General features: G+C 36.8%; 1 protein-coding gene across 1 annotated transcript; it reads left to right on the top strand.

The window, feature by feature from the left end:
* The first annotated feature begins 40 nt into the window (after nt 1-40).
* On the top strand, nt 41-13,496 carry LOC117295118 (DNA repair protein XRCC3-like). The gene is made up of 6 exons (XM_033777687.1): nt 41-198; nt 2,457-2,594; nt 3,641-3,853; nt 4,556-4,701; nt 5,399-5,611; nt 10,916-13,496. The coding sequence occupies exons 1-6, from the start codon at nt 150-152 to the stop codon at nt 11,234-11,236; spliced, it is 1,080 nt and encodes a 359-aa protein (XP_033633578.1). The 5' UTR covers nt 41-149; the 3' UTR covers nt 11,237-13,496.
* The last annotated feature ends 778 nt before the right edge of the window (nt 13,497-14,274 follow it).

Here is a 14,274-nt window from a genome sequence, read left to right as displayed (position 1 = left end):
CTAACACACTTTAACAGAGAGGGAAATTTAATGTTTTGTATGTACGTAAAAATCAACAGTGTTTTGGACACAGGGTTTGACGTTTGACACACGGTGCATGAATTGATTGAAAATGTGGGCAACTTCATGGGAAGCAATGTAGAACGAGAATGGACGACCTGGAGTTAAATCCTAAAATAATATCAGCTGTTAGGAGAGGTTTGTTATTGCTGTGGTTGTTATTATAAAATAAAAAAAATCCATACTGTGTGTCTTACTACCATCTAACATCAGGGAGTCACCAACTATAGAAATCTTAAAGTCTAGAACCCAAAATAGCAATCTTCTTCAAATCACACGGGGGGCCCTTTCAGATTACTAAGCTGCTTTGCACCGTGACTGCGCCCTGTGCGAGATATCCAGTCTATTGGAGTTTGCACAGTAGCTAACAGGGTCCGCTAACAGATACAGATACAGATACTAAAGAATACGTTGCCTTGGATCGGTCGAGTTGGTCTTTTAAAGCGCCCTGTAACCGTTTGTTATAAAATCGATATGGTTAGAAAGATGTAAAAGTAGAATACAATGATCTACACAAATATGCCTCGAAATTGCGTGGTTTTCGTTTTATCTCGTCGACAAACACGGTCGGCCATTTATGGGAGTCAAAACTTTGGGAGTCAAAACTTTGACCGTGTTAGTTCGCGATGTAAAATGAAAACCGTGCAATTTTGAGTGATACTTGTGTGGAACATTATATTCTACTTTTAAAACTCTTTCTAACCATATGCATTCCATAACAAACGATTTCAAATGCTTTTCAAAGACCAACTTGTCCGATCCAAGGCAACGTGTTCCTTTAATTAATAAAGGCAGTGGCCAGTGGACACTATTAGTATTTGTCATTACTCAAAATAATTATTAACATAGAACCTTTCTTGGTGACGAGTAATGGGGAGAGGTTGATGGTATAAAACATTGTGAGAAACAGATCCCTCTAAGGTGCCATAGTTTGCTTCTTGCTTGGCTGTCGTCCATATAAAAAGTATAACCGATATTAAAGCCATTATACACTTTCGGAACAGAAAAAAAATAAAAGTTCACAGATTTACAAATAACTTGTTACAGGGTTTACAGAAGGTCATGGTGAAAGACTTCTCTTGAAATATTGTTCCATGAAATGCTTTACTTTTTGAGAAAACATTAAAACAATTATCAATTCTCATTGTCGAGAATTACGGATTTATTTTAAACACATGTCATGACACGGCGAAACGTGCGGAAACAAGGGTGGGTGTTCCCGTTCTTTTCTTCTGACTCCGATGACCTATTGAGCCTTACTCCTAGAACGTTTTCGGTTTTGTCCGGCTATCGTCTCCCGTAACAACGATAGCCGGACGAAACCGAAATAGTTCTAGGAGTAGATTGAGCCTAAATTTTCACAGGTTTGTTATTTTATATATAAGTTGTGATACATGAAGTGTGGGCCTTTGGACAACACTGTTTAAAGAAATGGCTTTAAAGAAATGCCAACCAACCAAATGATTAACGGGAAGGTACACCTTTGGTAATTACTCAAAACAAATACTAACATAAAAACTGACTTGGTAACGAGCATTTGAGAGCTGTTGGTAGTATAAAACATTGTGGGAACGGTTCCCTCTGAATTCTCATAGTTTTTGAGAAAGGGGTTATTTCTCACTAAAATAATGAAAGACTTTTAGCTACAAGTCTTTTATTCTTATCTGAAAGCACACAAATTCGTCCAACAAGGGCGTTTTTTCTTTCATCATTTTCTCGCAACTTCGATGACCAATTGAGCCAAAATTTTCACAGGCTTGTTATTTTATGGTATACACCATGTGAGCCTATTTTTTGTTTATATGTTGTATTTTTTATTGCTGATTGACACAAATTCAGACTTATGATTTTCAATATATTATATAGTCAGTTTTTGTATACACACTTTTATTTGTCCAGTTTAGAAATTCTATTAGTTAAAGTTCATATCTGTCATGGTCTGTAGACGTAGAGTAAAACTTATAAATTTTATTATTATGACTTTTTATGTGCCATAGTAAAAAGCTAGTCGCAAGGCAATTTTTAAAAGTTTATGTGATTGGTTAGAGGTTGTATTGTATAGCTTGACATGCTTGTGGCACAATTTTATGTTGAAATTAAATCTATTTACAAAGATGTCCTGACATAATAGCAACAAAATGGGTCGAAATTGTCATTCGTTGCGACGATTGTAACTGTCCATCTTCCCAATTGTTTCCTTCCTCCATGATCCTCCCGATGGTCGCAGACCGTAAATGGAGGGTTACCATCATCGCAACTAAACTGTCATTTACTTTTACCAAGACACTAAACAATATTCCATGGTATCTCAGGGCTAACCTATCCATCTGGGACACTACATATCAAGAGTTATAAATCATATGACTGATTACTCTAAATGTCTTTAATTTTCTTAGCCAAGCTTGCATCCTTTGCTGCAGTGCTTAACCTGTCACCTGCCGATATTGGGCGTCGCACCAAACTATCAGCTCATGACATCCAGACATTGCTTCAGACTGTCTCAAGAGCAGTCTACAAGAATCCTTCTGCAACAGGTATAATCCTTTTTGTAGTGAAACTGGTTTAAAAGAACTGTGGGGACGTTTGTTGTGAGGAGTAGTCAGGTCTCAAAGTACCCACTGGACCACTGGCCACTAGCCAGAAACCTCAGCACAGGGCCAGTTAGTTGCAATGATCGTAACCCCCCTCCAATCCTCCCGATGCTCGTAGATGGAGGGTTACGATCATCTCAACTAAGAGCCAGTAACCTCAGGGCTTGAGTGGGTACTTACCCACTTACCCACTGCCCAGAGTCCAGAAACCTCAGCACAGGGCCAGTTAGTTGCAATGATCGTAACCCCCCCCCCAATCCTCCCGATGCTCGTAGATAGAGGGTTACGATCATCTCAACTAAGAGCCAGTAACCTCAGGGCTTGAGTGGGTACTTACCCACTTACCCACTGCCCAGAGTCCAGAAACTTCAGCACAGGGCCAGTTAGTTGCAATGATCGTAACCAAACCCCCCCCCCCCATCCTCCCGACGGGCGTAGATGGAGGGTTACGATCATCTCAACTAAGGGCCAGTAACCCCCCCCCCCCCCCCCCCCCATCCTCCCGACGGGCGTAGATGGAGGGTTACGATCATCTCAACTAAGGACCAGTAACCCCATCCTCCTGACGGGCGTAGATGGAGGGTTACGATCATCTCAACTAAGGGCCAGTAACCCCCCCCCATCCTCCCGACGGGCGTAGAGGAGGGTTACGATCATCTCTACTAAGGGCCAGTAACACCAGGGCTTGAAGTACCCACTGTACCACTGGCAAAAGACCATACATTTTAGCATTGAGCCAGTAACCCTACAGCTGAATAGAAATCCTGCAGTCATCTTATTTTGTTACCAGCCAAAAGGACCAATAGTAAAAATGCAAAGGCTAAATAACCTCTGCAAGGTTCAATTACAAACTTACATTGCTCCTCATGAAAGTGCCCCTTACAAGAGGAAAATTGCTCTGCCTGTTCAAGAGCGAAGTTCAAGGCCTGTTATTATTACTATCAAACCATAAGATATTGCATTTGTGTGTTTTTTTACTTGTGTTACAGCCCTTGAAGTTTACCAAGGAACATGTGACAAGTCACTGCAGGTAGCCACGGTGAGCACCGGCTGTGGCGTGCTGGATGAGTTCCTTAATGGAGGCATCCTAACGAGAGGCATCACTGAGATTGCCGGCGAGAGCGCAGCTGGCAAGACACAACTTTGCATGCAGCTTTGCCTGAGTGTACAGCGCTCTGTTGAGAATGGAGGACTGGGTGGAGGTAAGTGAAAACCATGAACAGTATTTAAGGCAAAATGTGGCTTTGGTTTTTGGAACTGTTTGGATTGTTTTAATCCTATATAACTGAAGATGTGAAAATTTAATTTCAAAAGGTGGTGGCGTTTTTGAAAATTGGTTGAAAATCTGGAGCAAATATATCAACGCTGAATGATAATTTCTAAGAAAGGAATACACAATCTGAGAAGCGTTATTCAATTTTTGGGGCATCCCGGGTTGTATCTTAAACCTCTGGTGTGATCCCTGGCTAAACGGCAGTTACAGATTGTATTAGTTCTGACTGGTACCCTCGAACAAAGATTTGATAAAATAGGGAGACCACCAACACTAGGGCTAGATAGCTTAGTTGAGAGAGAGCCGGCACGTTAATCTGCTCTAGTCAACTTTTCTTTGTCAACACAAAATCATTTTGTTTTATAAGAAAAACACCTATAGATTTCCTTTTTTTTTCACTTATAATATTCTTCCTAACTTAGTCTGAATTTCGACTTGTTTTGCCCTTAGAAAAACCTGGGAAAACAATGTGATTTAATAAACTGAAATGTCTGCTAAAGCCTAGACCATTTCTAGATGTAAGTCAGCCCTTGTACTCAATCAAACTTTCCTACTTTTTTTCCCCTAGGAACAATGTCATGCTTGTATTTTGAGGGTTCACATATTCTAACTTTTTAAAATTTCCTTACAGGAGCAGTCTACGTTTGCACAGAGGACGTCTTCCCGAGTAAGAGGCTTCATCAGCTCATTCAGACATTCCAGGGAAGACTTGATGCAACTGAATCTAAACATCTTAGATTAGGAGACAACATCTTCATCGAGCATGTATCAGAAAGGGTGAGTACTGGCAGGTCACTCACGATACTTATGTATGATATTTACCAAAAATAATAGCCTTACATTTCAATCCTAGTCTTTCTCAAAGGCTAAATGATAACACAACGAGTATACTGGTGTGTTCCTCAGTCAAGTAGAAAGAAGTTAAAAGAAAGGCAATAGATATTTAATGATCATTGACCCTAGCAGAGTCTTTCTTGAAGTCTAATACTATAGGCTTGAAATTAAAGAGATAGAGAGAGACAGAAAGCACACAGACAAATCAAGGGATAGAAATAAGGAAAGAGACAAAAGGGTGGTAAGGGGAAGGGGCTGGTTTTACCACGAGAGGTTGCAAACACAAAAGACAAAATCAAAGGTGGAAAGAGGGAGAACAAGTTATTAATTAGTGAATGAGGGGATGTCTGTGGGAAAAGGAGAAAGGCCAAGACAAAAAGTTGTAAGTCATTTGCTTCTTGGTTGTTCTTGGACTGTGGGGTTGAATGGTCTGAATGTGCCTTATCCACAGTTTCTCTCTTTTCACAGCTGACACTGCTCTAGGTAATTGCAAAGGTAATGGGTTTGAATCCGACCGGAGTAATATCCTAGTGATTTTGTTCATAGCACTCGGAAAGTTCCGATTATAAAGTTCTTACACACATTGGTGTAAGGGTGAAACCAAAATTATTTAATCGAGTTGATTTCTTTTGGCCTACAGGATCAGTTGAGCCACTGCATCAAGTATCGCATCCCTCTGCTGCTGCAACAGAGCCAGGTCAAGCTGATCATTCTGGACTCCCTAGCTGCCCTCTTCCGCTGCGAGTTCAGCTCTGGGGAGGCTGTGAAGAGAGCCAAACACCTACAGACCCTGGGTGCTAAGCTTCATCATCTAGGCAGGGTCTACGGTATCCCAGTGGTTTGTGTCAATCAGGTACGGATCAATCGGGGCTAAAATTTGAGGGGAAAATCCACAAGTCGGCAGGACTTTAAAATCAGAATCTTTACTGGACAGGGATTTTATTTACAAGACCAGAATCAAAATGAAAAGAGACTAGAATCAAAATGAGAAGAGACTAGAATCAAAATGAGAAGAGACTAGAATCAAAATGAGAAGAGACTAGAATCAAAATGAGAAGAGACTAGAATCAAAATGAGAAGAGACTAGAATCAAAATGAGAAGAGACTAGAATCAAAATGAGAAGAGACTAGAATCAAAATGAGAAGAGACTAGAATCAAAATGAGAAGAGACTAGAATCAAAATGAGAAGAGACTAGAATCAAAATGAGAAGAGACTAGAATCAAAATGAGAAGAGACTAGAATCAAAATGAGAAGAGACTAGAATCAAAATGAGAAGAGGCTAGAATCAAAATGAGAAGCGACTAGAATCAAAATGAGAAGAGACTAGAATCAAAATGAGAAGAGACTAGAATCAAAATGAGAAGAGACTAGAATCAAAATGAGAAGAGACTAGAATCAAAATGAGAAGAGACTAGAATCAAAATGAGAAGAGACTAGAATCAAAATGAGAAGAGACTAGAATCAAAATGAGAAGAGACTAGAATCAAAATGAGAAGAGACTAGAATCAAAATGAGAAGAGACTAGAATCAAAATGAGAAGAGACTAGAATCAAAATGAGAAGAGACTAGAATCAAAATGAGAAGAGACTAGAATCAAAATGAGAAGAGACTAGAATCAAAATGAGAAGAGACTAGAATCAAAATGAGAAGAGACCAGAATCAAAATGAGAAGAGACTAGAATCAAAATGAGAAGAGACTAGAATCAAAATGAGAAGAGACTAGAATCAAAATGAGAAGAGGCTAGAATCAAAATGAGAAGAGACTAGAATCAAAATGAGAAGAGACTAGAATCAAAATGAGAAGAGACCAGAATCAAAATGAGAAGAGACTAGAATCAAAATGAGAAGAGACCAGAATCAAAATGAGAAGAGACTAGAATCAAAATGAGAAGAGGCTAGAATCAAAATGAGAAGAGACTAGAATCACAATGAGAAGAGACTAGAATCAAAATGAGAAGAGACTAGAATCAAAATGAGAAGAGACTAGAATCAAAATGAGAAGAGACTAGAATTAAAATGAGAAGAGACAGAATCAAAATGAGAAGAGACTAGAATCAAAATGAGAAGAGACTAGAATCAAAATGAGAAGAGACAGAATCAAAATGAGAAGAGACTAGAATCAAAATGAGAAGAGACTAGAATCAAAATGAGAAGAGACTAGAATCAAAATGAGAAGAGACTAGAATCAAAATGAGAAGAGACTAGAATCAAAATGAAAAGAGACTAGAATCAAAATGAGAAGAGACTAGAATCAAAATGAGAAGAGACAGAATCAAAATGAGAAGAGACTAGAATCAAAATGAGAAGAGACTAGAATCAAAATGAAAAGAGACTAGAATCAAAATGAGAAGAGACAGAATCAAAATGAGAAGAGACTAGAATCAAAATAAAAAGAGACAGAATCAAAATGAGAAGAGACTAGAATCAAAATGAGAAGAGACAGAATCAAAATGAGAAGAGACTAGAATCAAAATGAGAAGAGACTAGAATCAAAATGAGAAGAGACTAGAATCAAAATGAAAAGAGACAGAATCAAAATGAGAAGAGACTAGAATCAAAATGAAAAGAGACAGAATCAAAATGAGAAGAGACTAGAATCAAAATGAGAAGAGGCTAGAATCAAAATGAGAAATGACTAGAATCAAAATGAGAAGAGACTAGAATCAAAATGAGAAGAGACTAGAATCAAAATGAGAAGAGACTAGAATCAAAATGAGAAGAGACTAGAATCAAAATGAGAAGAGACTAGAATCAAAATGAGAAGAGACTAGAATCAAAATGAGAAGAGGCTAGAATCAAAATGAGAAGAGACTAGAATCAAAATGAGAAGCGACTAGAATCAAAATGAGAAGAGACTAGAATCAAAATGAGAAGAGACTAGAATCAAAATGAGAAGAGACTAGAATCAAAATGAGAAGAGACTAGAATCAAAATGAGAAGAGACTAGAATCAAAATGAGAAGAGACTAGAATTAAAATGAGAAGAGACTAGAATCACAATGAGAAGAGACTAGAATCAAAATGAGAAGAGACTAGAATCAAAATGAGAAGAGACTAGAATCAAAATGAGAAGAGACTAGAATTAAAATGAGAAGAGACAGAATCAAAATGAGAAGAGACTAGAATCAAAATGAGAAGAGACTAGAATCAAAATGAGAAGAGACAGAATCAAAATGAGAAGAGACTAGAATCAAAATGAGAAGAGACTAGAATCAAAATGAGAAGAGACTAGAATCAAAATGAGAAGAGACTAGAATCAAAATGAAAAGAGACTAGAATCAAAATGAAAAGAGACTAGAATCAAAATGAGAAGAGACTAGAATCAAAATGAGAAGAGACAGAATCAAAATGAGAAGAGACTAGAATCAAAATGAGAAGAGACTAGAATCAAAATGAAAAGAGACTAGAATCAAATGAGAAGAGACAGAATCAAAATGAGAAGAGACTAGAATCAAAATAAAAAGAGACAGAATCAAAATGAGAAGAGACTAGAATCAAAATGAGAAGAGACAGAATCAAAATGAGAAGAGACTAGAATCAAAATGAGAAGAGACAGAATCAAAATGAGAAGAGACTAGAATCAAAATGAAAAGAGACAGAATCAAAATGAGAAGAGACTAGAATCAAAATGAAAAGAGACAGAATCAAAATGAGAAGAGACTAGAATCAAAATGAAAAGAGACAGAATCAAAATGAGAAGAGACAGAATCAAAATGAGAAGAGACAGAATCAAAATGAGAAGAGACTAGAATCAAAATGAAAAGAGACAGAATCAAAATGAGAAGAGACTAGAATCAAAATGAAAGAGACTAGATCAAAATGAAAGAGACTAGAATCAAATGAAGAGAGAGAATCAAAATGAGAAGAGACTAGAATCAAAATGAGAAGAGAATCAAAATGAGAAGAGACTAGAATCAAAATGAGAAGAGACTAGAATCAAATGAAAGAGACTAGAATCAAAATGAGAAGACTAGAATCAAAATGAAAGAGACTAGAATCAAAATGAGAAGAGACTAGAATCAAAATGAGAAGAAGAATCAAAATGAAAGAGACTAGAATCAAAATGAGAAGAGACTAGAATCAAAATGAGAGAACTAGAATCAAAATGAGAAGAGACTAGAATCAAAATGAGAAGAGACTAGAATCAAAATGAGAAGAGACTAGAATCAAAATGAGAAAGACTAATCAAAATTAGAAAGACTAGAATCAAAATGAAAGACTAGAGTCAAAATGAGAAGAGACTAGAATCAAAATGAGAAGAGACTAGAATCAAAAGAGAAGAGACTAGAATCAAAATGAAAAGAGACTAGAATCAAAATGAGAAGAGACTAGAATCAAAATGAGAAGAGACTAGAATCAAAATGAGAAGAGACTAGAATCAAAATGAGAAGAGACTAGAATCAAAATGAGAAGAGACTAGAATCAAAATGAGAAGCGACTAGAATCAAAATGAGAAGAGACTAGAATCAAAATGAGAAGAGACTAGAATCAAAATGAGAAGAGACTAGAATCAAAATGAGAAGAGACTAGAATCAAAATGAGAAGAGACTAGAATCAAAATGAGAAGAGACTAGAATCAAAATGAGAAGAGACTAGAATCAAAATGAGAAGAGACTAGAATCAAAATGAGAAGAGACTAGAATCAAATGAGAAGAGACTAGAATCAAAATGAGAAGAGACTAGAATCAAATGAGAAGAGACTAAGAATCAAAATGAGAAGAGACTAGAATCAAAATGAGAAGAGACTAGAATCAAAATGAGAAGAGACTAGAATCAAAATGAGAAGAGACTAGAATCAAAATGAAAAGAGACTAGAATCAAAATGAGAAGAGACTAGAATCAAAATGAGAAGAGACTAGAATCAAAATGAGAAGAGACTAGAATCAAAATGAGAAGAGACTAGAATCAAAATGAGAAGAGACTAGAATCAAAATGAAAAGAGACTAGAATCAAAATGAGAAGAGACTAGAATCAAAATGAGAAGAGACTAGAATCAAATGAAAAGAGACTAAAATCAAAATGAGAAGAGACTAGAATCAAAATGAGAAGAGACTAGAATCAAAATGAGAAGAGACTCGAATCAAACTGAGAAGAGACTAGAATCAAAATGAGAAGAGACTAGAATCAAAATGAGAAGAGACTAGAATCAAAATGAAAAGAGACTAGAATCAAAATGAGAAGAGACTAGAATCAAATGAGAAGAGACAGAATCAAAATGAGAAGAGACTAGAATCAAAATGAAAAGAGACAGAATCAAAATGAAAAGAGACAGAATCAAAATGAAAAGAGACTAGAATCAAAATGAAAAGAGACAGAATGAAAATGAGAAGAGACTAGAATCAAAATGAGAAGAGACTAGAATCAAAATGAAAAGAGACTAGAATCAAAATGAGAAGAGACTATAATCAAAATGAAAAGAGACAGAATCAAAATGAGAAGAGACTAGAATCAAAATGAAAAGGGACAGAATCAAAATGAGAAGAGACTAGAATCAAAATGAAAAGAGACAGAATCAAAATGATTTTTGGGGTTGAACAAAGAATTGACTAGAGTGGGATTCGAACCAACAACCTCTGGATTAACGTGCTGGCGCTCTACCAACTGAGCTATCTAGCCCTATATTGGCGGTGTTCCTATTTTGTCAATATCTTTGTTCGGGGGTGCCAGTCAGAAGCCATACAACCGTTAACTGCCGTTTGGGATCACACCCAAAATGAGAATCAAAATGAGAACACATTTTTATCTTCTTTTAAGAAGATAAAAATGTTAAAACAGTTAAAACTGTTTCATTTGAGCAACACTAAGAAGATGTATCTCTTCTGTATTATGGGTGATACTCGGCAGGTTTGAAAGATATTTTGTGAGACTCAAACTCAACATTTGAACATTTTTTTTTTTTTTTGACAAAGATATTGAATTGAAAAGAAAGGAACAAGACCACTGGACCTGTCATCCACTGGCTTGGAGCCAGTGGATTCAGTGTAAAACTCAAGCCCTTTCAACCCTACAGGTGCAGCAATGAAAACATTTGAAGACATTTGTACTTCTACTTTTACTTGATAACTCGGTAAGGACATAAACACCAAGGAGCAATTTGTCAATTTGTCATTTGTAAATTTTGTCAATCACAAGGCCCACTTTCTGATATCCCTGTAGGTCACTGCCAACATGACGCCATCAAGCGCCAACGACAACAAGTCCAACCAGCGCCAACTCATCCCTGCCTTGGGGCTCACATGGTCAAACCTCGTCCAGACCCGCCTCATGCTCGGACGGACGGATTACCAACTCACGCTGGATACCAGCCAACATCCTGAGAACAGGATCGAGACGGCGAGAGACATAGGAGATCCTGAGGGACTCCGTAGTGTGACTGAGGTACCAGTGAGGTCCTTAGAAGTGGTATTTGCACCGCATCTACCGAGGGACACCTGTTATTACGTCGTGGAGGCTGATGGAGTGAGAGGCTTAAGATGAACTTTGAACTTAGGAGGATTTGCATGATAAAGTACATTGGGCAAGTTGGAGTGGCGACCATTTGTCAACCACTAGTTATTAAACCATAATTACCTATGCCTTCAATACATCATGGGTACGGGGCAAAATCACCTAATGGTAGGCTATAGTGCCTCGCTTGAACTTGCTCTGAGTTGAACAATTTGTGCATCAGGTTGGCCCAGTGGTTTCTTTCCCTGCCTTTCACCTCTGTGGACCGTGATTTCGAATCCGGCCTCTGAGCCTTGCTTGCGGATTGGATTTTCAGTCCCTACCTGATTGTGAGGGTTTTCTTCACACTTCTAAAACTGAACATTTGTTCTAGTTTACCATTCATCCTGTTATTGCTGCTAATTGTGCTGTTGGATGAATGGAATAAAACTGGTTAAATTATGCCTGGTACGAAGAACAAGATGTCATCTCGTCTGTGCAACACAGTTTCAGCTGTATGCCAAAATTAGTTTTTGTATTGTACTCTGACAAAGATGCAAGCATAGTGGTGACCAGAGGAGTGCCCAGGTGTCTTTTGGAAAAACTTTTTTCATTTGGACACCTCGTATTATCTGTCACTTACATGTAAATGTATTGAAAGTGAACAATTTTGACATAAAGTTTATTTAAGTTTCCAGCAAATTTTGACACACTTTAACCAAACACTGGCTAATACCTTTCATGCCAGAGGTTCAGTGCTATAAGGTCATTCGATGAGGTTGTAGCTCTTACTACATGTATTATTGGTGTTTTGTGTACATCTTTGAATGCTTAGGGCAGGCATGTAACAACCTTGGGATGTTGCAACTAAGAATTGTTATATCGAAAGGTTTATTGTGACATTGTTCCTCTAACATTTAAAAAATAAGCACTTTGCCAAACTTGTCAATACATTTTAAATTTTTAAATTAAAATAATGTTATAAAGATAGTGTGTTTTTTAGTGCCTTATGTGAGAAGAAAAAATATGTCACCACTGCATTTTGCTTTATTCTAAGTGTGAACATACTTCATTTGAATAAATGTGCATTGAAAACATTCTGTCTTTATATTATAATAAAAGTTATACCAGTTTGTCAGCTTTTGTTGAAGTTGCCCTTGGAAATTGAGAGTATAATAAATGGTTTTGTTGAACAGGCCTTTGAAGAATTTTACCAATTTGTTCATTCTAAAACAAATTGCTTTATTGACCCTCCTGCTGTACTAGTGAACTTACTTTTGTTATTGAACCGTAACGTAACTTAGCGTAGGCTAAGAGCAAGAAAGGAAAACCAGACGAACCAAATACATCATAATAATAAGTTTTATCTGTGCTGGTATTGTTGTTCTAAAAATAATATCTTTGCGCTATCAAGAAATGTATTTCTGCTCTAAAGTCTATAACAAGATCTTTGCTGATCAAAATTCAATACATACATTACAATACAATTTTTAAAGATGTGTCTTAAAAATAGTGTTGTTTATACAAAAATATATATATATATATGTATAAAACAAAATATTTACTTATTTGTTTTTGTATCGACACAGTGATGATTCCACACTTTTGTATGTTTCTATACTTTTGTTTTGTAATATCGTTATGTCCTCTAAACAAGTGTCTTTTTTCTGTTACTAATTTTGCTCATCCAATATACTCCATTTTCTCTTCTTTTGAGGATCTTTTACATCAATGGGTTATGGAAGCGTAAACTCCCATCATTAAATTTTCAAAAGGCACCATCCATTTAAGTACGACGGTCCCTGAATTAGTGAAAATAACAAAACATTGTTTCAATGAGTGTTTGCACACATTGTGCAAGGATTCCTTTTATTTGGATTGTAGCAAATCAAAGTAAGTATGATTTGGGTTGGAGTGGGGGGTCATTGATTGCTAATAATATGGATTGAGCACAAAATTAAGAGGGAACTGTTTCTCTAAATGACTAGTTTAAAATTTACAAATAGTAATTTTGTTTCAGATTTAAACCATTTATAAAGGTCTTTAAAATTACCAGTTCTGTGATTTGCCTTTGATTAATATTCTCAGTGATTCAATGGGAGAAATATTATTTTATTTTGCTAATATTATATGAAATAGAATGGTTGTACGTTCACAAAACGGTAACGTTGAGATTCTTGATCTTGATACTTTACTGCACAAATCGCCTCAGATGTGGCTGTTGACGCAGTCCCACATGCATCGCTAAGTTTTGCTTTTTTTCCAACATAAACATAAATGCTGGGACATCTGGGGCCATTTTTGCTTCTGGTGGAAGTTTGTTCCATTGGGGATAGTTATAACAACACTCACGGCCATATGGCCACAGTTGCTGGAAAATGTTTGTTTTGTGGCACACCCCTTCAGGCTTCACAATACACTTATTGTTTAATGCCGAGCTTAAACTTTTATCTACACAATGCCTTCATGCAACTAATTCCAACGCAAACTGTGTAACTATAGGCTGACCGCTGCCCTTGTTTTTTCCCCCGATTTCAGACTTTTCATTTATCTCACTTTGCCTTATAATTTGCATTTTCAGTCTGGGTCCAAATTCATAGTGCTGCTCAAACGTAGCTAAGGACAATAAGCAAGTTTAACCAGCCCCAACAAAAAATTGTGTCACGTGTACCATCCTTGACTGCTGTACTGTTATTTTGTTGGGAAGCAGAACACTTATAAAAAGAGGAAGGGGAATGTCAAACTTAATTTTGAGATGTACTCATTTTCGGATGTCCTCGTCTGGGTGAAAACATTACCTAACCCCACATTAAAATTGTATTTTTAAATTATGGACAATTTGGTTAAGATCAAAAATCACCCCATGACATTGTGGGGGGTCTTTTGGCCTAAAAGTAGTATTTTGTACTTCAGAGTCTCATGAAACTCGGCCATAAATGAACAATCTGAGAAATTCACAGTCCATTTTATGCCCAAACGTCAAACTTTTATATTTGAATTGTTTCTATTGTATGTTGGTTGTTAAAGGCAGTGGACACTATTGGTAATAAAAAACTCAAAATAATTCTTAGCACAAAACCTTTCTTGGT

The sequence above is a fragment of the Asterias rubens genome, chromosome 1, assembly GCF_902459465.1.
Source record: "Asterias rubens chromosome 1, eAstRub1.3, whole genome shotgun sequence".
Lineage (NCBI taxonomy): Eukaryota > Metazoa > Echinodermata > Asteroidea > Forcipulatida > Asteriidae > Asterias > Asterias rubens.
The sequence above is the reverse complement of the archived record's forward strand: the minus strand, read 5'-3'. Positions and strand labels throughout refer to the sequence as shown.